Source organism: Nothobranchius furzeri, chromosome 13 (assembly GCF_043380555.1).
Source record: "Nothobranchius furzeri strain GRZ-AD chromosome 13, NfurGRZ-RIMD1, whole genome shotgun sequence".
Lineage (NCBI taxonomy): Eukaryota > Metazoa > Chordata > Actinopteri > Cyprinodontiformes > Nothobranchiidae > Nothobranchius > Nothobranchius furzeri.
In genome coordinates this window covers 45,895,873-45,920,624 of record NC_091753.1, presented here as the reverse complement: position 1 = coordinate 45,920,624, position 24,752 = coordinate 45,895,873, and the positions used below count along the sequence as shown (strand labels likewise).

Sequence of the window (24,752 nt, the reverse complement as noted above, 5' to 3'; positions counted from 1 at the left end):
CATTCCCAGATGCTGCCTGCCTCACAGCTTATTTATGGCATCCACTTTCCCTACTCCACTAAAATCCCCCAAATCAGACTCACTGGAGCATCTTTCTCAGTCACGTGGATCTGTTTATTTATATTTCTCCTGCACTGTCTGCTCTGTTTGTCTCATTTTCAACACGTGACTCTTTTCCACCTCTTACTCGTAAGTTGATTTTCTCAAACTGGAGCCAGTTATTGCTTGTTCGGGCAAGCGTGAACAGATGTTGGCAGCGATAGCTCGAGCTTACGGGAGGATCCGTCCTCACGGTTTGTTGCTAAATTGAAGAGAACGCTCTCGCTCCATCCAGTTTAACCCGGGTGGTAAAGCCCTGTAGCAAAACTGACTGCATCTCGCTCGCCAACGCCGCTCGACTCTGACAAAGAAGCATGAAGGTTAGCGCGTTGAGCCATAAGCGGAATCTCCAAAGGCTTCTTGTACGATTTGACCCCTAACAGATCTAATATCGCTCTCCACAGCTGATCCCACTAATACAGCCGGAAAAAAGGATCACTTTTAAATAGTTCAGCCCAGAACCCAGAAGGATCAACCTTTTAGTTTGGGAGAAAACATCTTAAAGTAAACAAAAGTAGTCAAGAGTATACATGAGAAAACGTTTTCCCACACGTCACTATGCTGCTAAGAGCCAAGAATAAAACCACACATCTCCTTCTCAGGGGTGATAATCACATAATTGTAAGGCCATCCTAACAAAACGGCCATTCATCACGTCTGTTTTATGGGCTGGGAAGAAATTTAAGATGGCGGCATTGATTTGTTTGAACACCAAAACAGAGCGTGATGGTGGAAAGCTGATTATCCTAATGAAAGACTGATTCTGCTCCCTTAAGCTGGGGAGGATCTTTGAGGTTTAACCGCTCCATTCAGCTCTCTTCCTGTGGCTTTCACCACCACCGGACCGACTGAGTGACATTCCTATTAGACACCTAAAAGCTGCCGAGAAGGACTCCTCAAAAATAACTTCCATTGTGAGGTAGTTTAATTGTCTTTACTTTTTAACACGGCCTCTGATGCCCAGTGGTAATAAGCTGATTAATCATATCTGACGACCTGTCAAACTTTCTCCCAGGAGATTTCTGAACTGCATGTAAATGAGCAAGGCATTTACTAGGAAGACCATCAGATCCTCTCCCTCCCTCACTTCTGTCTCCCACTCAGAATCCCGCTTCCACCTCTTTTCCTGAACGTGGGCATTGATTAAACCCTGGGAGTGGTTCATTAGACTCTGACAAGCGACGCCATATCTGCAGAGCCCTCGTCCTTGGAGGAAAGCTGTTTACGCCCATGTGACTCACAAACTCTGATGCCGTCTCAACTGCAGACAAACTATCCCCAAACTAATTGAAACAAGGTGCTCTGTGGCCCTGAATGTGCCGCGGTGACTTATGTGGCATCCACAAATCTTTCTGCAAAAACTGAGGAGCTTGATTAAAATCCGCTTTCCTTAAGTGCTCCATCAGTGGTGCGTTCCATGGTGAGAGAATTGCTTTTCAATCAAACGAATAAGTTGTCGAGGGCATATTATATTGAGACAGGTGGCAGGGCTCGCTTACCGACAGGTGTGCTGTTTATTACTCGTGTCATTCGAAAAACCAAAACAAAGAGCTTTACGCCTCAAATCCAGACACAATGAAGACAGTAACGCCGCATTAGCGCAAATCGAAAACCTTCTCAGTGGCCTAGTGGTGAAGCGTCTTCCCCAGGACTGGGGCCGAGTTCAAATCCCGGTCGGGTCATACCAAATGCTTTAAAAATGGGACCCAATGCCTCCCTGCTTGACACTCAGCTTTATGGGGTTGGATTTGGGGGTTAAACTACCAAACAGTTCCCGAGTGCAGCCACTGCTGCAGCTCACTGCTCCCCTCTATGGGGATGGGAACATGCCGAGATGGTTTCACCAGCGTGATGGCGACCAATGGGACCTTAACTTTATAACTATGAACACCAATGCTATAAAGAGCTGACTGAGTTCCTGAATGCCATTTTAAGAGTTACGGGCTCTGTTATGAACTCTTTGGTGAGGCTTCAAATCATACGATGCAAAAATGTTTCTTTACATGTTTCCCTCCGGTTTATCCCAGCCAATCACTGAACAAATGGGTTGAAGCTATCGCCTTGTCACCTCCTTCCTTTACTGAGATAATTTACGAAGTATTAGTTAAGCTGAAGGATGCAGCCTTGAAGAGCAGCCATCACCTTCCAGGTTTAAGCTAAGCCTCTCTGAAGCTGCTGGGGGACGCAACGATGCTCTCTGAAGTTAATGAAGCATCAGCATATTCTTTAAACCTTCATTATGCAGAGCCAAAGTCAAGACTGCACAGAGCACTTCAGAACTGTAGCGAGAAAGGCGGCGGCCACCCCCAAGTTCACCTCTAACAGCTTTTTATTCATGCCCACCATCCGGAGGGTAAATGAAACATCTTTAAATGTGAATCCGAGTGTTGGCAAAATGCACGTTAAGACACACTGATATTCCACATCATCAGCAAGAAGCAAGCATCGCAGGAATACCGGAACATGTTTGTGTTGCTCCTGTAGAAGACACAAAAAACTGTTCCAATCAAACGCTCTAGAAACTGTTTAATGTTTCGGATGAGCTGCAGACATTTTATAAGCTGCTGTGAAATCTGACGGAGCGCCTCGTTGGAGCCGAGCGTCTGAACTGCGCTTCAGGAGGAGGTGAGACTGCCTGTTCTCCCTTTCACTTGACACTGTTGCCATGGGAACCGGCAACATGCTTTTAAGGCTCGTATGGTCCCCCCCTTTGGGAAATTCAGTACTTCTGCCGTGTAACATTATGGAACACTTGCAGCTTGTTTTGACGACCAGGTGCTCTGTGATATTAATATTCAGGTTGTTTTTTTTTAGTATGAATGCAACTCCAGACATCAGGGACGGAGCTCTTTCAGTGCTATCAAACTGTGAAGCAGGAAAAAAAAACACTTTGCTCTAATGTCGAATTATATTGACCTGAATGAAGCTTTATTATTCATAAATGGATGTTCGACATCAGCTTTTTTACCGATATCTAATATACCGTTTTGGTCTAACTCTTAATTTCCAATGCTGAAATAAACCGATACCAAAGTTTATGATAAAAGAAAGACAAACAAAATCTTTTTAGGTAACTAACATCATACATCTCCTATCAATTGCACTTAAACTTTAAATACTATCTGTGCAAAACACAACAACTAATTCTGGTGAGTTTTTTTAAACAAACAAAAATATCTTAAAAACTAAGCCTCGGATCTGTCGTGTTTAGATTTTTCGAGTAAGACGAGAAGTAGCTGAAGAGTTTGATGCCTTAAGCGGGCTGGTAGAAAATGGTATGTAGTACCAGAACTTCTCATTTTCCCCTCTCAACGTACCGGGACGTTTTACCTAGGGTACGGAGAGTACCGGTAGGTTTTCTGGTCATTTCTTAGTCGAAATACATGAAATTTCTGAGAAATATACAAAAAAAGTAAACACCGGCCATCCTGTCCGTCCCAGCACTACCGCTCCCATTACGCAATGTGTTCATGGTAAGAGTTGCATCATTAAAAGAGTAAAAACCAATACTGATCATTTCTGATAATACATTTCTATACCAATATCAGACGATATGATCAGAAACTCCTAGAAGTCATTTATTGATTAACAGAGAATATTTAGAAGGAAATTCAACAAATTCTTGGTAATTTCTCAGTTGTCCCAAATGACAGGAGACAGAAATTCCCCGCCAGCAGCTGAATACATGAGATGAAGAAACACTACTGATCAGAAATAATTCCAGGATCAAACCATCTGTTGTTAACAAGCGCTGCAGTCCCTTCTCCTTATTCTCTCGCGTCTCTATCTACAGGCTCTGTCTTCATTCTGCTTCTGACCTGCATCTGTTGAGCTTCCTGGCCAACTTTTTGGGGAGTTTGGCATTGTGTTTCTTCTATCACTTGGGCTTTGGAAAGCTCAGTGAGCTGCTCCTGCATGTAAAAGTACATTTTCTTTCTGGCATGCCTGACTATCATAGATGGTAAAAAGCAACACAGACTCAATGCTGACTGAGAATAAAGACAACTCTCCTCAGGAGCATAAAAAGGAAGACAGAGCAGAACTAAAACCAGAAAAGGCCACCACTAAAGCGCCATTCTAGGATATTAATAGTTGTACCAAGATTACATACATCTACTTTATTTTAGGGAATCTTGTAAGCTAACGGTGCACAAAAACACATGATTTCTTTCAGGTTATAAACCGGTTTCTTTAAAGACCAAGTTCACGCCTCTTTTCCAACACATTTGCAGTGGTCCCTAGTATAAATTAACGTTGTGAGTCGATCTCTGTGCTTATGGTCTTGTTACTAGAAGTGAGCCACAGCAGAGGAGAGCTGAACAAGGCAGACTCATTTCCTGATATACAGACATCTCGCCTCTGATTGGCTAACAGCAACTTGACTCTACCATTGACTCTATTTGCTTTGTAACGTTGATGTTTTAGCTTCACAAACAACACAAGCCTGAAGGAGTTCGTCCATATTGTGGATTTGCTAATGCTAACGGAGGCTAAAACAACAGCCTTCCTTGTCATAGCGAGCCAGGATGGGTGAGTTATGAATGCAAATTTTCTGTGTGACATAGATCTGACTGGCTTTTCTAATCCGAGCATATTTCCGTCTATTTTTTAATCAACGGCCAGTGCAAGAAAGAAATGTAGGAGACTATTTTCACATTCAGCCTGCATATTAAACTCTGAGTGATTCATCATATTAAAAAAAAAACAAGTAAAAAAACAGTTTCTCTGTGAACTTTGCCTTTAAGAGCACACACCAATAATACACTATCTAATCTGATTTGTTAAGGTACTAGTCCTAAAATCTGTGGTCTGTGATGCAGTGGCTATTTTTCTCCGTTCCCTGGAGTTCCACACAAGCTGCAGAGCAGGAATTATGCAAATATTCTTCACAGTTAAATCAAGTCCAGGAGGAAAAGCCTTGTAGTTCCAGGCAGCTCTGGAGCAATGTCTCCAGCAGGAAGGAATGACTTTATGTTTTGGACTTTGAATCTCACTGGGAAAGTTCTAAAATCACACTAAAGACTCTTTAATGTGCAGTTGTATGACTTCTAATTGTTTGATGTGTAAAAGCAGAAAGTATTTATCAGAAAAATACACATTTGTAGTCAGAGCAACACCCTACGACGACGAACCAGGAGCGATTGTACAGCTTCAAAAGCAAAAAAAATCCTATTACCTGCAGCTGAACAATCTGCAAGCCTTTAAACAGCATCGAAAACTAAAAACAAACAAAAACTCTTATATTTTTGTGTCTCGTATGAAGACAAACACTTAAGTCGTGTACCCACGCATTGTTGATTTGGCTCACACAAAGAAATTATGCAGACGAATGATGAGAATAAACAAACAGACTACCGGGACAAGTGTGTAGTGGTTTGTTAATTTAAGCGATCAATGAAAAAGCAGGAATGGAAAATGACTTTGGTGCCTTTGCTTTGTTTTATCATAAGAGGTACAGCGCTTTATGCCAAACAGCTCATCCTTTGGAGCACGCTTAGACAATACGCGCCTGTGCACGGTGATTTCCTGACACAAGATTACGTCTAAACCTTGTTTCAGCTGCTTTGAGATTTCTATCACCGCACCGCTAGCTCGCCTATTTCTGATTGCACGTACTGTCGTCACATCCTGGAGCAGCTTTTTTTCGTCTTTACACAAAGAAACGGTAGAAAGAAGGAGAGGAAACAGAAACAAATGATACTGTATGGAGCAGCTGTTCGCTGCACAACAAGCATGAGACACGAGTCGGCATGCAAAGCGATGCAAGTTAGAACACGCCAGATTCCCAGAGAAAAAGCAGCTTGAAGAGAAAAAAGGAGGGGTTTGCGAGTTTTTCCAGTTCAACCAGAACAAAACTGAGACGGTCTCCCAGTACCGCGCGCACACACACACACAGCTGCTACCAATCACAGGAAGATCTTCCTAAACGTAAAGCAAGATCTGTGTAATGATCCAGCGGGGGCTCTGAGTGCGCCGTACGGTCCCGTATGGATTGGGACCGCTGGGAACCACAGCACATGTGTGCCAGCAATTATGTGGGAGACTGAAGGAGTTTTGTTCAGCATTTTGTTTTCCCAGAAATACAAAAGACAAAGAAGGAGCTGAAAGCTCAACTGCAGCAGAGGCATGGGCTGTTTGGAGAAATGGGAGCGTGATGTGAGCAAACTATGATCAATACAGTACCCTCACCTCAAACCCCCAATTTCCTTGATGTTATTTTAGGCGCAGATAATAGATCTGCGTTAGTTTGCTCCCACACGTGTGCTTGGATGTGCAACGAGGCTGGATGAGAGCAGGCGGGGAGCTCTGGTGCTCGAACAATGAGCGGATTTTGTTTCTCTACTTGGGAACAAATAACAGGCCTCCGTATTGAAAACACACAGGTGATTTGCTGCAATCATCTGGTCAGTGGAGAGGGGGTACTGTAATGATGAAACCATGCCGGAGTTGCCAAAGGAAAAAAAGAGCGGAAGCGACAAGCGGAGTGCACCTACCTGTGATGTTGACGTCCACGATGCCGGTGCGCGTCCCGATGCCGTTGGTGGCGTCACACACGTAGGTACCCGCCAGGTCGTAGGTCACCGGCCCCTTGAAGAACAGGGTGTTGTTCTTGATCTCCACATTACTGGGAAGGGAGCCGTTCAGGCTGTGGAGAGAAAGAGAGGCAATAATGTAGACCACATAAAGAGGCAGAATAACTCCAGACCACAGGAAAAATTTAAACTCCCAAATGCTGCAAAGGCAATTCAAAACACATAAAAAATACAGTCTCTGGTGCAAAACAACCCTGCGTGTGGGGGTGAGATAAATACCCAGAATATTTGACAGCACCATATTTCAGCTGTCATCCATCAAGTCCAAGCAAAATTATGAGGACAGGGAATCCCAACAGGCCCAAACAGGTAAGATATAACTGATGCGTGAGGACAGGCCGTTTCAGCAGGAGGAATACAAAACAGGTGGGGGTGGTGGGGGTGAGGGTGGAGGGGCTCCTTCCTCATCTATAGCAGGGCTCACATGGCTGAACTCAACTCTCAAGGGAGCTGTCAGGAGAGGCAGCCGATCAAGCGATAAACACGGAATCTAGCAAAACGCCGCACTGACGTGGATAAGGTGCAGCCCACCGCTCCTGCGTGAGGTGTTTATCTGTATGGTTCCCTATCTGTGCCGCATTCAGGCTCACCCGTGTCCTTTGATCGGGCCGACCCACTCTGAGGTCACGGATCATGAGCACAGCACCTCTCCTCTCCACTTAAAGGTTTCAACTTTCATGACAATTAGCCGTTTCCTGCCGCCTTCCACTCGATCAGCTTCATCAGCTGCTCTGAATGGGTTCAGCTCAAGTCGGGTCACACACACACACACAATTGTGATCACACTGAATAGCTCTCCGGCTCCTGACTGAGGGGACAATCAGGAGGAGACGGTGATATTGTTTAGTCACCTGGGTCACTTTGAGTGGAGCTGGTGTGTGAGGACATTAAAAACAATTTGGTGCTCCGTTTATTGGAGCGAGGAAAAGAAAACATGAGACTAACGATGTCACAAATCAGACATTTGAGCTGTAACAAAGCAGGCCCTTAACAAGGAGTTTCAGTGTCACGAGGAGAGTGAACAATGGAGAAACAAAAAAGAAAATTAGGTTCTTTTATTATGACAACAATAAAACACTGGAGGACAGCTCAGAAGGGGGAACAATACTAAAAGAAAAACTAAGCGTGAGTGGTTTTTCCCATCGGCCACCTCAGCGGAGTGATCACAATGGATCTACAAAACAACCCTCAATACAGTATGGCACGATTCAATAATCAGTTACCTCTATCAAAGGCTGAGTTCTGCAAAGCCCAATTGATTTGCTGCAGAAATGAAAGGCTTGCAAACTGCGATTCACCACTGGTTCTGCCTTGACCAGTCCAGCGTGTTCTGCATTTGTGTGGGACTTGTGCATGACTGTTGTGTGCATGAGTGCAGCCTTAGGGGTAGATAGACTAACAAACAGCTCGAGACTGATACAGATTCTTTGAAGACCAGCTGGAATCCTCGTGTATGCAGTCTTTGTCTGGAGGCTGCATCTGTACAACTTCCTGGTTTCAATGGATACGTCGAGATGTTAAAGGAGATAAAAGGTGAATTTGGTTTAAAATGAGGTACATTTAATTTCTGAAAGATAATGGTAGAAGTCTTCAAACACTCTGTAGCTGGACTTTATTTATACAGCAATGTTTTCCAAAAGGAAAAGATCATAGACCTTAAAGCAACAGTGAGCTGTTTACTGCACCTCCACCCACCTGGTTGACAGTGGAATTACAATTGTCATAAACAACCGGCTGTAGCTAGCGCTAACAACGAGCTAACACTAACATGAGCCAACTAATACTAAAATAAACCAAGAAGTAAAAAGATCCACACTGTTGGACAAAAAACATTATTACTTGCAAGTTCAGTAACAACAAAGCCAGGTCACCATCAGTCAGTGATTTTGTATCCTCCTTTAGCTTCCTCAGACTAGTGTAGGCTGTGCCGATGTTCACTCTGGTTTTAGCGGCTTCCGTGGCGGCCACGTGACATAACATTATATTTTATACTTATAAGTTCCAGTATAAATATATAACAAGCCTTTTACTTTTTAAATTGTGTATAAATTTGTAGAGTTAAATATGTGAGTTACTACCTGCTATCCACCGAAACTGCAACTTCTAAGCAACTAACCAACCACTGATAACTGCTTTGGATCTAAAAAAAAAAATAAAAATTTTAGATATCAGCCCGATAGCTACAATTAGTTGACGTACATTTAAACTTGAAATTTGCCCCTGATGTAGCTGTCGGCTTCTGGTCCGCCGTCCTTTTGAAAATACAGCGGTGTATTCTGAGAAATGTTTGACCGAGGCTAGGCTACAAGACACCTCCCGTGTGTCTTTGCTCAGCTAGCTAAACGGCTAACAGACAGAGAACATATGCCTCGGTAGAACACGAACATTGAAAAACGACTTGGCGGTTCCTGATAAAGTATCTCCTAGGCAGCCGGGGCGGGACCAAGACATAAAAGCAAGGTTCCTTGGCATTGAGAAACACACTCTGACTTTTACTTCTAGGCTCAGCCATGATGCTAACAGAAAACTTATTTTTCTTCTTGTGTTTTTATTGATAATCTGCAAACTGAAAATGCTACCCGCTAGCATTACAGACAACAGCCGTAAAGCAGGTAAAGAACACCCCTTAGGACACCTTCTCGCTCCACAACACTATCTTGCATTGTTTTAATGGTCAGCAGAGGGCTGCAGAGCAGTGTCAGATATGAAACTGGTCAAGTTTCTAACCCAACAATCACTGAGATCAATTTTAAAACACTAGACAAATCAATTTATTAATGTGAATCAAATGCTTTTAATGCTAAAAGGTGTACAGGGGACAGCATAGGCAAAATGGGGTGACCAGAGGGTGGCAGTAACGGCAATAAAGATTTTTGTTTTAATTCAATTATGTAAGAAACAACAGCAGTGAACTTCTATAAAAGGGGGGAAAGAAACAGAACAGAAATAACTTTTATCTTCGGGGATATCTGAGCAGAGATGTGCCAGCTCACACTGAAAAGAGCTTGTGAGTCATTTCATTTCAAGCTTTGCCAGGTCAAATGTAGATCACAAAAGTTATTTTCATCTCCACTAGTGTGCATCAAGTTGTTCTCTGTGTACTGATACCACCTTGAACATCCAAGAGCATTGAGGCCCACAGAAAATGCATAAATGCAGGCTCAACAAGAAGTCAGAGGTGTTCAATGGACCTCTAAACACCAGATACAGATCCGATGGGGTCAGGTTATGTCTGATGGGTGAAGTCAGTCTAAAACGACCCAACTCTACAACCCACAGGGTCCAAAGAAATAAACCCACGCTCCTGGAATCCAACGATCACAGAAACCAGAAATCATCTTGTTTTCTTTTCTGCTGCATGAGGAGGTCCTGGTCAGTGTTAAGATGTGTAGTCATAATGTTACAGACAATAAACTAAAGGTACAGGGCTAAAAAAATAAAGATTATGATGCTTGAAAATTTGGTAAACATCACTCAACAAGGGCTTTCTTTGTCAACACTCAAACAGATGACTCAACTGTATGGAAGAAATTAAATAGGAAACCACAGAAAGTATCCCTGTGGGGCATCTTTTCCATGGAGTTGTTAGGGTTCCTAAGTTCCCCAGAGGACAGCATCTTCCATGTGCTTTTCACTAAAACCCTTATAAAGACCTACATTGATATTACTCACAAAAAAGTGGTTTTGGACCATTTAGGAGTTTGTTTTGAATATTTACTGTCTAGATACCCACAGAATGTAGCCTAGAAATCTAGACAGATGGTAAAATAAGCTAAATGATTTTGCTCTGCAGGCCGGTCTAGCCACACTTCATTAGACCCTCAACAGGCTCAAACAGCATCTTTTCAATCACAGCATTCTATTGTTTTGGTGGACCAATCACAGCTGTATATCGGTTTGGTGGGCCAGTCGCAGCATTGTATCGGTTTAGCGGGCCAATCACAGTGCTAGATTGGTTTTGTGGGCCAATCATAGTGCTATATCAGTCTTGTGGGCCAATGACAGACCTTTATTTGTTTAGTGGGCCAATCACAGTGCTATATCGGTTTTTGTGGACCAATAACAGCACCGTATTGGTTTAATGGGCCGATCTTAACACTATATCAGTTTTGTGGGCCAATTACAAACCTCAATTTGTTTGGTGGGCCAATCACAGTGCTCTACTTGTTTGGTAGACCATTTACAACTCTCTACCAGTTTGATTGGCCAATCACAGCACTCTTATCAATTTGGAGGGCAGGATGTTACAGCAACTTGGCAAAACAAAAATGGCAAAGGGTTGTTTGAAACAGCTTTGGCATCAACTTTGGACTATTGTGCTTTTCTTTGAGTCAAGAGCAGATAGAGGTACTTGATTCCTTTTTTTAGAAGAAGGAAGTATTTGTGTCTTCTTCAACAGCGTAACAGAGACATCACAACTGAGCTCTGTCTATAGGTCGTGGCCAGACTATTGACATATGTAGGATGGCTTGCCAGGCTGAATGGAATGGGCTTTGTTCAGTGAAACATTTTGCATTTAATTATCATTTACATATGATAGTTAAATAAATTGGTGACAAGCAACACAACAAAGCAATCTACAAGAAAGATCTGTCTTTCTTTCTTATTATATCATACTTCCGGCACCAAAGAGTTGAATAAAAAGGGGTGCAGTCAGGATTTTACATGCTGCTGTGGACTGGCTGTAAGTTCAACCCAAATGGAGACTTTGAAATTTTAAAACGATTAAGTATCTGTGAGTTTCATCCAGAGCTACTGGCGAAATGAACCAGCAGCTGTCTGTATGTGGCCTTTAATCAACATGACTAATAGAATCTCATTTTCACAATAAAGATAAGCAAGCTAGCTAATTACAGAGGAGTTTGAAGTAATCACACTGTGAAATGCATTAATAACAAAATACAGATTCTTATTTATAGAAGCCTTTGACTTAGCAAAACTGAAAATGCATTTTGGTTGGTGATAAGCTTTCCATGTCAGAAAGGAAAATAGCTTTTCCATTAAATATAAAAAAAGAAAACCCAAGTCTAAATCGTATCAAAAGTAATTCAGTTGTGAAGTGATAAAAAAAACAGCTATTGAGTCCTCCTACACTACATTTACTCTGAAACTATAGCATGAGCCAAGGGTGCCGCAGAAACACAACATTGTGAAAACAAATAAAGTTCAAATAGGATCAAATTTGGGGTTCTTTTATTAGCGTATTTGCTGTTTCAGTGAATCCGCTCATTAAGTTGTTTTTGAGAGGCAGCTGTGGAATTACACACACACACACACACACACACACACACACACACACACACACACACACACACACACACACAAACTCAAACAAGCTTAGATGATTTCCTTAAGGGTTGTTTATGTTGAGAAGAGAACAAAAATATATGATGAAGTATTTGTGGAAGATAAAAACAACGGCATGAGGTGGCACAAGGATCTGATACAAAAACAGCTGATCGTCTTGGAAAAAATACAGATTTGTGTTGGAGACATGACTATGGATCGGAGTTGGCTGCATGTGTTTGTGACGCGGTCCTGCCAAGCGGCTCCAGAACGTTCCATCACAGCCTTGTGCTGACCTCCACAGAGGAGCCCAGGGGAACCTTCACAACACATTTGGCATCTCATTTTCAGTGCAGCAATGGCCGTCCTCTCCTATCTGTCAGCACAGTGCTCTCATCTTTCTAGATCACATCTCCTCAGCCGCCTCCTCTTCCCTTCCTATCTCGCCTTGCTTCAGATAAATTAAAAAAAAGAGGAAAACCAAAAGAGGCTGAATATTCTCCAGCTTCTCCCTCAGCTGCTGTGTAGACATCCATGTTCCTGCCATGAAAAATGTATAAAAGCACCTGAAGAAAATGGGAGAAATCAGCCTGTGTTCTGTTAAAGTCTAGTTAGTGAATGAAAAACAGCTAGGTGACATTCAGACGACACAAATCTCAGCCTGACCTTCAGCAAGCAATTAAAGGAGAAACGTATCCATCTATCTTTTAGAGAAAATGAGAATATAGTGAATTTAATATAAATTTCAAAACAAAAGTCATAAAGAACTAGAATCTTGAACAGATTCAGTTTGAAGAAAGTGTTAAAGGTTTTAGTTATGTTGGCCAATTATCAAGTTGAAAATCTACAGAAATCTAATAATCTTTTAATTAAAAATGATCAAAATGTGGTTACCAAAAGACACATTCTTCATTTAACTGTACGTTTCATAGGATTTTTTTTAAATCTGTTTAATTTCTTTCTTCCTTTGCCAGGTCTCACGTCAGAAAACATTTCAGTATTAATCCTGGCTTTCTACCAGATGCATATGAAGCGCATAATGTAAAAAGCGTATTTTCTCTGCAAGCTCATTTGGCCAAAAATCCATTCCACGTAGCTGATCTCGCGAGATGACAAAATCACAGAGAATCTCAAGATCACACGTGATTTTGGCCGTTCACGCAAAAACAAGCAAGGAGACATGTATGTATCACAAAAGGTCTTTGTTTTGTTTGTTTTGTTTGCCTCAGCTATGGAGGTGTCACCCGATAACCAACTGGAAATCTGCATGTGCCTTTTATTTTGAAAGTTGCCAGATGTTTTACTCTGTCCTCGTGTTTGACTTCCTGTCTAGCTTCATCTGAACTACAGATCCTGTCAGAAAATGGAAGCATAGCACATAAAAATAGACCTGAAGCATACATTTAGCAGCCTGGTGGCGCAGTGGTTAGCACTGTTGCCTCGCAGCACGAAGGTTGCAGGTTCGAAACTCGGCTCGGCTGCGGCCTTTCTGCGTGGAGTTGCGTGTTCTCCCCATGCATGCGTGGGTTTCCTCCGGGTACTCCGGTTTCCCCCACAGATCACAACATGCCCCATAGGTTATAAATTGTGAGTCGCTTTGGATAAAAGCGTCTGCTAAATGAATAAACATTAACATAACATATTCTGGCCATGACCCATTGGCAGCTCTCAGTTGTGGGGAAGGATTTATGGTTGTCCAATATACTGTATTGGACAGCAAACAACATGACATACTCACCGCTATGGATGTCAGTCAACGAGGCAGTCCGCCATAAACCGTATTAGTTTTGTTCAGTCGCAGTAACATTCTGCCCATCAAACCAATAGAGCTCTGTGATTGGCCCACCAAACTGATAGAGCACTGTGTTTGGGCCGCTATGGATGCCAGTCAATGGGGCAGTCCACCATGCGTTGTTGAAGAAAACACAAATACATTATTTGTTTCTAAATAAAGAGCTCAATACCTCTATCTGCTCTTGACTCAAAGAAAAGCCCAAGTCTAAATAGTCCAAAGTTGATGACATAGCCATTTCAAACAAGCCGTCACCACCTTTTGTTGCTCAGTCATGGTAACATCGCGCCCACCAATGGGGTGCTGTGATTGGCCAGCCACCAGACTTGCCAGGGCTGCAGTTTCCAATGGAGCGCGGCTAAAAAGACATGTAGAGCCAACTCATTTTGTACCAGGAACTGACGGCCAGAGCCGTGTCCAGGACTTTTAAAATGGGGTGGCCCATGTGGGGCACTTGTTTATGCATGGGTGGCACCAATGGTTATGCTTATTTATTTATTTACACAAATTGTTTATTTATTTATTTATTTATTTATTTACTTTCTAGTGAATTTTGGAGTTTCACATTGCACAATCACCATTTTTTTTTGTTCATCTTCTAGTTTTGCGGTGGTTAGCAAGTCACTTCTTGTTGCATTATTGCCACCAACTGGAGTTGAGTGGGGCTCTAAATACTATTTATGTGAATATGAAAAATTAATAAATAATATTAATACTATAAGGTTCTATAGGCCTGGGCTAGAAGACAATGTTAAAGGTGCATGCTACCACACACTATTTTTGGAGTTTACAACTCAAGCCTTTTGTCGACAATGTAAAGTCATTTTAAACTGGAACTTAGTAGGGTGGCACCTGGGGTGGCCAATCAGATTCTAAGGGTGGCATGTGTCACCCCAGGCCACTCTCTGGACACGCCCCTGCTGACGGCCTAGATTTCTTGGCTATAAATTGTACAGAGTGGTGCGAAACAGTGCTTCTGGGATGCGTCGCAGCCGTTGACAACAAACCCATTGACTTTAATGTCGGCTGTTAGCTGCGTACTACCCTTCGCAGACGTTGCACAATGCATGCACATCTGGTAGAAAGCTGAGTTAAGAGTCCTCCGGCTTCCGTCACACATAAATGTTTTTTTAATTATTAATAATCAGAGATTAGTTTAATTTGCAGTCAATAAAACATTCTCGCTGAATCCCTCAAAGCTCATCAGCACTGATAACGTCTCTTATTAGAAGTCAGATACACTCATGTATCTCTGCATCTCTGAGACAAGCGTGCTGCTGGCCTTATCTATGACTCGTACTTCAGCTTCAACCGTCTCCTTCCTGTGTGTCAGGAACAAACGGCTGCCCCTATTCTTACCACGACACTAACAATAAGGCTCTCTCAGCCCTGTAGTTGAATGCTAGCCCTATAGACTTCAAAGCAAAACAGCAACCACAAAGCAAAGTGTGTTTGCATTTATCTCACAGTCTCTGTGACCATCAGGCAGATAGAAGAACGTGTTGCAACTGTAATGGACCTATTGTGCTCTGCCTCAGATTTTATCTTCATTACAAGTTTTACAATAAAACAAGAGCCTCGTCTTTGTGGAGAACAAAGGGAGTTGGTGTGTTTCTGTCTTTGGTGATTGCTTTATTGTGTATAAAAATGTTGCGAAAGTGTGCATTTGTTCAGCATTCTTAATCCGTGAAATTACCTTCCTGTTTTTTAATACCACTTCTACAATAACCTTTTCCCCCTCAGAAATCTAAAGAGAGAGAAACGGCACGTACAAGGCCATCTCGTCTTGGGAGCTTTAAGGGCTTTTGTTTCGGTTTAGTCAGACTCACAGCTTCCACTGGTAGATCGTGACAGGGGGGTTTGCATCAGCCTTGCAGGTCAGCTGAACGTCCTGGCGGTTCAGGTACCAGTTGGCATCAAAGCCTTCGATCTTCACCTCAGGTTCATCTAAAATGAAGACAAACAGATGTCACTCATCCTTTTGGGATCATAAAGCTGGATTTCACACACGGAGTGCTGCATAGTTTTAAAATTCAAGTTTTAAATTTTTTATTTATGGTTTTTAGTGGTCGAAAGTTACAATACTAGCTTACTGCCTATGTGTATATACATGCACCATTGTTATTCTTCTTCACATTCTTCTCGTAAGTGTTTGTGCAGCTGTAACGAGTGAATTTCCCCACTGTGGGATCTAATAAAGTCTATTCTATTCTATTCTATTCTGTCATTGTTGAATATACCCAATGAAATATTCACGGGACAATTGTTAGTTACGTATTTCTATGAATCACTTACCTTAAGACATAAAAAAATGCTTTGATAAACATTTCCATATTAAGGCTATTGTAGAAAAAAATGTACAAAAAATAATTTAAAAGATTTTAAAAAATTAAATAAAAACTGCTGGTGAAGGTTCTTAGTCATCCAGGTCATGGTAATCCAAAGGGTTCATATGAATGCGACTGAACTTTCATCCGAGTAGCTTTATTAATTCAGACTGGCATATGGGAAAGTCAAGCTTATAAAATGTAGTGCCTGTTGTTCCTTGACAAGCTGAAACTACCTACGAATACCCTCCTCCCTACACCCAGAGGGGTCAATGATGTCGTTAAGACCTATTGTGTTTGAATCATTTTTTTTATTAGGGCCATTCAGTCCCTTTACCAGAGTAGCGTGAGTTTGGTCCGCATAGCCGGTAGTAAGTCGGACCTGTTCCCGGTGAGGGTTGGACTCCGCCAGGGCTGCCCTTTGTCACCGGTTCTGTTCATTACCTTTATGGACAGAATTTCTAGGCGCAGCCGTGGTGTGGAGTGTGTCGAGTTTGGTGGCAGGAGAATCTCGTCTCTGCTTTTTGCGGATGATCTGGTCCTCCTAGCTTCATCCAGCTCTGACCTTCAGCTCTTGCTGGGTAGGTTCGCGGCCGAGTGTGAAGCGGCTGGGATGAGGATCAGCACCTCCAAATCTGAGACCATGGTTCTCGACCGGAAAGGGTGGCTTGCCAACTCTGGGTCGGGGAGAGGTCCTACCTCAAGTGGAGGAGTTTAAGTATCTCAGGGTCTTGTTCACGAGTGAGGGTAGGAGAGATCGGGAGATCGACAGCGGCCGAAATGAGTTTCCTCCGTAGGGTGGCCGGGCTCAGCCTTAGAGATAGGGTGAGGAGCTCGGACATTCAGGAGGGACTCGGAGTAGAACCGCTGCTCCTCCGGATCGAAAGGAGCCAGTTGAGGTGGTTTGGGCATCTGGTCAGGATGCCTCCTGGACGCCTCCCTGGGGAGGTGTTTCGGACATGTCCTGCCGGCAGGAGGCCCCCGGTCGACCCAGGACACGTTGGAGAGGTTACACCTCCAATCTGGTCCGGGAATGCCTTGGGGTCCTGCCGGAGAAGCTGGTGGAGAAGGCCGGGGAGAGGACGGTCTGGAGCTCCCTAGTTGGGATGCTGCCCCCGCGACCCGGATAAGCGGAGGAAGACGACGATGACGACATTTTTATTAGATGCAGGAGGGCGTGTCCAGTTGCCTTTACTTGAACCCTTTGGATTGAATGATCACCAAAACTGAAAGCTAAAATACATCAAATTTACCTCAAGAAAAGAAAAGTTCTTTCAGTATGAACAGGAGAGTAATCTCTGACCCTATATAAATGTATACATTTTGCTAAAAAAGAACTCAAAAATTTCAGGAAATTAACAATAAAATCTGAATGAAGAGAGACAAGTAATTCTAAATATTAACATGGGTGTATATTAGTTAGAGAGATTCATGGGTGGAATAATAGTAAATAGGACTTAAAATGTGATTTTTGCTATCTGTTTGAATATAAAAATTATGAATATTGATTAGTAAACAGAATATCATTGTTTTCTATACCAGTTCTAGTTTGTTGCTTTCATTAACTACCATGTCATGTTTCGGAGAAAATGTTAAAGAAAGATGCTGAATTTTGAACATGTGTATAAAAGTGAAGTTAAAATAGGTTTCTTTTATTAATAGCTCGAGAGACACATGTCTCTAGAAATCACTGAAATCGTAAACAATCCTGAAAGATCTCAAATTATTCCTGAAATTGGTAAAACAATATATTTTACAATTTTATCAAATTTAGAGTGGTTTTCATCAGAACCTTAACGAAGTTGAAATCTTTACCTGATAAGAGTGAAAAAAGTTCATTAAAAAGTTTGTCAGCCAGTTGTGTTGAACCAAAAACATAAACATCAACAACTCGTTACGTTAAGTACATTTCTTACACTGCACATTGAGCACAACACTCTCCGAAATCCTCTCATGGCGGTACGTCACGATGCACGTGAGCTTCTGCTTGTGGGTGTCCCGGCTCGGTATGACCACAAAGTTGCTCCGTACCGTCACCGTCCCGTTCTGGTTGCGGGTCTCCTGGTACGTCGCTTCGCCTTTCAACCTTGTGTCCCATTTGATGACGCTTGGGGGCTTCCCATTGGCTGACACACATGTGGCGACGGTCATCTTGCGCCTCGGAGCCCTGGCTACGATCGTAGGAGTTGTCAGCGTCATCCGTGTCAAAGGTCGAGCTGTGGAGGAAGAGTGAGTTGAAGGTAAAATTTACTAAGATTTTTAATACATTTACAGTCATTTCTAGTAGGAATGAATGACATGTAAATTGTTCTCTGGGGAAACGGCTCGTGCTTATATGTTTGAGGCGTTTTTTTGCAAAGTAAAGTTACGCCCTGCCGGGAGTAACTCTGGTATGCCTTTTTCACCCTCCCCCAATTTATCCTCATGTAATCCCCTTTTCATCTAATTGAAATGAGCCCCGTTATGGCTGCTCTCGTGGTCTGCCTGTATCTGTTCTGTCTACGTGTGTGTGTGTAACCTTGGTCAGGCTGTGCTGTGGAGTCAAGTTCCTATGCTCTGGTTCGCTGGAGCGCTGGCAATAAAGCTTTTCTGATTCTGATTTGCTTTGCTACATTGATGTTTTATCTCCACAAATAACACAAGCCTGAAGAAGTTCTGTCATGTGGTGGAGTTGCTAATGATAATGGTTAGCTTCTAAAGTTAAGACATTCTCTGCTGTTTACAGCCTTCCCCGTCTTAAACCAAGATGGGTGAGTCCATGAATGTTAAGCGACAGTGTGACATAGATCTGTATAGACATAGACATATAGATGTTTCCATCTATTTTCTGTCAGACGCTATTGCAGGAATAGGGGCAGTTCAGCCACATGAACTGTTCATTTTTAAGCTGGTCAGCAGTAGCTCAGGTGGTAGAGCAGGTTGCCTCATAATCGGAGGGTCATGGGCTCAATTCCAGCTCCCGCCAGGGGTATTCTGCTGTTGTGTCCTTGGGCAAGACACTTCACCCAATTTGCCTGTATTGGTGGTGGTCAGAGTGGCCGATGATGCCAAATGGCAGCCTTGGGCGGCTGTGGCTACAAAGTAGCTTACCGTCACTAGCAGTGTGTGGATGTGAGAGTGCATGAAAGCGTATTTGAGTGTCCTAAACAAGTGCTATAAAAGTTTGATGGTTATTATTATTATAAAACTGGATTCTCAGTGAACCTGCTCTTTAACACACATTTTAACAGTTTTTTTTCTGTTTCACTCTACAAGAGAAATTCCGCCACAATAAAGTATTTGAAGTAGATTAAACTAAAGGGCTGAGATGAAAACAGGGTGAACTCAGATAAAGTTCTGCTCCTTTCTCCCCTCAAAGCCAAAGCAGTTGTCAAAACTGTGAGATGTAGAAGCCTCTTGTCTACCTAAATACACATTCACCCAAAGTGAATCCTTTGTGAGTTGCCAATTAGCAATCTACTTTTGAAACATCAAAGGCGGACTTGAGTTGAGCAAACGCACAAGTGAAAGCGAGCTATGAAGAGGCCTCTTTGAACGCTGCCGCTTGGTTGTCTGAACACAAGTTGTCGACGAGCCGCTTGCAGCTTGAAATGTCCTGGGAGGCTAGGTGACAGAAAACTCACAGCTGAAAAATAAACTCTCAGGCTACAGGAACTGCTCACGCCAAGAGCTGATCTTTTTTTTTAACAGAGACCTAATGAAAAACACCAGCACTTAATTTCTAATTAACTCCCTAATCAGAGCTAGCCAACAACCTTTTCAAAGCTGTTTTCAACATCTCAAACACTCATTTTTTCCCCCTACAAAATGAGACAGTTTGACCCAAATTACACACTCTGAAGTGGCCTTATTGATTTCTGTCTCACCTTCCATTTGTATTGACTTCTATCTGTGGCAGTTTCCTGTTGTATAATCCGGTCGTGGTGTTAAAATGCTGCCATCACATAACGAGTGGGATTTTCACCACATGTGCAGCGCGTTCCGGGGGAATGAAGGCCTTGGAGACAAAATTGTGCCGGACAGGTCGGTGGTTCGGTTCAAATGTTTACCGTAAACAACACCGTTATGCTGAGAGCTGCAGCAAGCAGTGGGAACGCATCTGGTTTGAGGTGCATGAAAAAGATTCAGTGCTCTTTACCGGAGAGCCTGTGGCAAAGTTAGAGCTGTAAATGTGTTTTCATTCTGTGTTTTCACTTAACTGGGGGATGTCAGCCTGACCCGGGGTCATCTGATTAACAAAAATGCTCAGTTGCTGTTTTCTGTCACAGGGGAAAAAAAAATTAAGTGACAGTTTTCTATCAGTCAAAGTGATTCACCAGATAAACAAAACAACACATTTGAAAAAAAAAAACGGCTTCTTAATCGTTGTTGGGAAGTGAAACCTGTTCCGTTTTCTGACAGTAGATATGCGTCACCATTGCACAATCCGTACGGTAGAATGGGGCTTTTGTTCGGCTACATGTAGACACATGCAGGGATGATTGGGGAAAGCATCAGTAAACTGCAGCAGTAGTCAGGTTGTGGTTTGGGTGCGTTTTCTCATTCATTATGTTCTTTGTTTGTGCTCTTCCATCACATTAAGGGATTCGGAATTTTTCTTTTCAAGTTTTATTGTTTGAGTTTGAAAGATTTACTGTGGCTGTGAGATCTCATCACTCTGCAAATGTGCAATTAGGCAAAGCAGAAGCAAATGTTAAAAAAAAAAGAAAATACGTCACCATCAATTAGACAGCACAGCTAGATGAGAGACAATTGTGTCAAACTCAGCCATTACAGAAACACACAGCAAGTGGCTAAAGTTTGGGTGATGGTATCTGTTGTGAGTACGGATGTAGCTCTTGAATGGAATTATTTACAGAAACTAAAACCATTTTCTCTGTAAGTGACGAGTTTGAATCGATCTCAAAAAATAAACTACAGGAACTTTAAATATTCTTCTACTTAAAGGAAAGTGGTTCTGTTAATTTGAAGTTGATGTCTTTGAAACAAATTCAAAGACAAACATTTTATGAACTGTCTTCGTTAAAAATAAATACATAGAAATGAATTTCATTTGAGTTTTAAAGCCAATTTCAGTTACATAAGCTTTAAAAACCCAAACATCAACTATAGTTACTGACACATCTGTAGTGACAACCTTGTTTTTTTGCTAATACTTTAGGGAGTTTTAGAGCAGGGACAGTCAAGTAAACTTCTTAAACATTTTAATCACATCTAAGTTTTGCTTGATCTTTGTGCTTTAGTCACATCATATCCCACTAATTCATAGAACTCCAGAAAACATCCCCTTCCTGTGTTGGGAATTCTCCAGTGCAGGTCATTCATCAGCAAGGAGACCTGCTGAAACAGTAAAAAGTTAATAGTTCAAATGCAGTTAGTGAGTGGTTAGAGACAGCAACTCCATAGGAAAACATGTTTCTGGAACAAAAAAAAAACAATGTTGGGTCTGAGCAGGGAGTAGTTTAGGGTTTTAAGTGGAAAGGCCTCAATTACACTGCAAAAAATGATTTCTAAGAAAGCAAAAAAGCCTAATTGTTAGATACTTTATTTCAGTCTAAAAAATGCATCTTAGAAAAACAGAATTACTTAAAATAAGGTAAATATTCCTAAATATATAAAAAAAATCTTCCTGCTTTGAGTAAAAAGAAATCTGCCAATGGGGTAAACAAAGGTTTCTTGGATCGAATTATTAAAACTAGAAGAAGATGTCTTTTATATAGCGCCTGTCAAGATTAAAATCATGAGGCACAACAAAAAATGTGACTTGTTTGCTAGTATTAAGAATTCTAAGAAACTGTTGCTTGCTGTTTTTCTAAATAAGGTTTTTGGACCAAAAACAAGATAAAATGTGTACAAATTAGGCTTTATTACTTAAAGAATCCGTTTTTGCAGTGTAACTAAATATGTTTGAATTTGTTTGACTTTCTGAGAAGGAAGAAAAGGGTTCAACTATATTGGTGTGTCTGACATTGCTGAACTTTTAGTTACCATGAGAAAATCTCACATACTCTATGAGGCCATAATGTTGAATATCTTTAGTCACTAAAGGAAAGTCCGTTTCGGCTCACTTTCAGCTCCCCTAGTGTCTATTTAGTAGAACTAAAAACAACACTTATCTCCTCGCTGTGTGTTCGTCTTTTTAACACTGTAATTTGAAAGGAGAAATGTCTCCCCAGCCTTCCTTAGTGCCTACAGGAGTGGGTCATCACTAAATTAAACACATTAATGGTGTTCAGGATCTAAAACATGCAGAAAACTGCAGCGCCAAGTAGGTCAGCTCCATTTTCTCCTAAGTCGAACTGAGCAGACCGCCACTCTCGAGTTGCAAATGCTGCATTCTTGCCACAAAGGGCTGTGGGGGTCTGAACGACATTTCATTGACCCTGTAAAGGGACATTGAAAGGGATTTAAAAGGATGAAAAAAGTTATCCCTTTATTGATTGGCTAAACCCAGATTTGAAGACATGACCACACTGAAGCCCTAAAACACTGCTACTCACCATAAACAGTGAGGTTGACCGCACTCTCCCTGTTACCGGCCGGAAACGTGGTGTACTCGCAGATGTACGCGGCTTCATCAGACAGCTGTAAGTTGTTGAACTCAATGGTGGTGTCCTCCAGTGAGGGTGTGCTGCGGCGAACTGCATCCTGCGTGAATCTGACCCGCTCCTTGAAGGGCGGCAGGACCGACACGCCGAGGGCCGGGTTGGCGATGGCCACGTTCTGCTTGGTGCCGTTCAGCAGCTTCTGCCAAGTGACCTGAGAGATCTTGACTGGCGGGTTGCTGTTGATGAAGATGCAGCGCAGCTCCACTTTAGAGCCCACAAAGCCTGACTTGGAGGAGTCCATCTCTACCCTCTGTCCATCACCGGCTACAAAGAATAAGAGAAAACAGAAATGAAGCATGATTAAAAAAATAAGTTCAATACCACAAAAATCCACTCGATAGAAAGTGGAGTGAAAGGTGTGAAGTTACGTTAGCCACACACACACACACACACACACACACACACACACACACACACACACACACACACACACACACACACACACACACAATCCATCTTAGATTTGACATTGGCGAAAAAGTGCTGGCTGGTTGTGTGTAAATGTTAGGGGACATGTCTTGAACTTAATGACCACATCCATACAGTCACATCTTTGTGCAGGGACCATTCCTGATGAGATGGGAGGACCAAGCGAGAACCAGCGCATCACTAATGAATAAGTACATGGGCAGCGAGTCAGAGCCGAAGCCATCGACTGCTGCGGGCCCCTCCACCCACCCAGAAACACACCAGGTAGCCCATTGTGATTTTAATTACTTTTTACTCACAAATACCTCAATGATTGCCTACAGCTTCCATTAAAAGATACAACGTGTACGCACGCACGACAATGACAACGCACGCATTAGCTGTATTACAAATGCAGTAATTACACACCTCTTTCATTACTATCTACTCCTGCAGGAAGTTTATTAAGGACAGAATAAATAATACATTAAATAAAGATCATTTATTCAGGACGGAAAATTAACCTTTATGGTCTTCAATGCATTTATATACTGATCCAATGCTAAACTAAACTGTAAAGTCCTTTATTATTAGTTATCACTTTTAATTTAAAGGTAAAGTTAGAACTGGTTTCATGTTTTCTCTCCACACAGGTAGAACAAAATTCAGCACATTCCTTAATGAAGCATGCATATAACAACACCAGAAACAAAATTGGATGTTTGAATTGAGAGATTAAAAAATCATTATCTCACTACCTTGAGGAATTTCTTATTAATATTTATAAATTGTTATTAAGTTCCAATAAAACTCTGTTAACTTGAAATAATATAATGAAGACAATTTTATTGCAGTTTTTGGCATAATATTAAGTTTCGTGTCCTTCATATTATTAAGAAAATAGGTATTAAAAATATTGATGCACTGAAAAATCACAATATTTTGTGTTATGATACTAAATAAAAATTTAGAGCAGCTTTTCGTTTTTTAAGAATTTAAATGCAACCAATTACTGGTTTTCTTTTGTGGTGCAGTTCAACCTCTGACTTCTAGATGGCAGCGGTTTTTACCGCCTTCACTCTGACAAAACAATGAGATCATGTGATGACAATTCAATTCAATTCAATTTTATTTATATAGCGCCAAATCACGACAAGTCATCTCAAGGCACTTCACATAATAAACATTCCAATTCAGGTCAGAATGGACTGGATGCGTTTTGACTGAGTTGTCCAATTAAATTCAGTCTGGAGTATCACAATATATTGTATTGTCTCCTTTGTATTGCGATTCATATCGTATCACCAGATGAAAACCAATACACACTCCTAGTATAGGCATCCTAAGTCACCTCCGCCTAATGGGTCCCCAAAGATCGAAAAAATGAATGCAAGTCAACGGGGCTAAAAACACTATTTTCTAATCCGCTTTGCCTTACGCCCTGGATCGCACATATGTTGTACTGCAATTTAAATGAAAAGTTATGATGGGTGGTTCGACCACGCCAGCCACATACTTAGAGATTTATCAGCTTGTAAAAGTTCGTAATTAGCATGACTACAAACTACAAATCGGCACATCGCAAATGTGACGTCACCACATCATCTCCTCTCCCCTAGCGTAGCTGCTACTTACCACA

General features: G+C 41.9%; 1 protein-coding gene across 5 annotated transcripts in view; it reads right to left on the bottom strand.

The window, feature by feature from the left end:
- nectin1b (nectin cell adhesion molecule 1b) overlaps positions 1–24,752 on the bottom strand; it is a 282,024-nt gene that overhangs the window by 176,517 nt on the left and 80,755 nt on the right. For all 5 annotated transcript variants that reach the window (XM_070543218.1, XM_070543214.1, XM_070543216.1 and 2 more), the window contains exons 2-5: positions 22,598–22,969; positions 18,014–18,313; positions 15,600–15,717; positions 6,594–6,745 (exon numbers count right to left, since the gene is read on the bottom strand). In XM_070543218.1, coding sequence (XP_070399319.1) covers positions 6,594–6,745; positions 15,600–15,717; positions 18,014–18,313; positions 22,598–22,969 — 942 coding nt within the window. The remainder of the gene's footprint in view (positions 1–6,593; positions 6,746–15,599; positions 15,718–18,013; positions 18,314–22,597; positions 22,970–24,752) is intronic.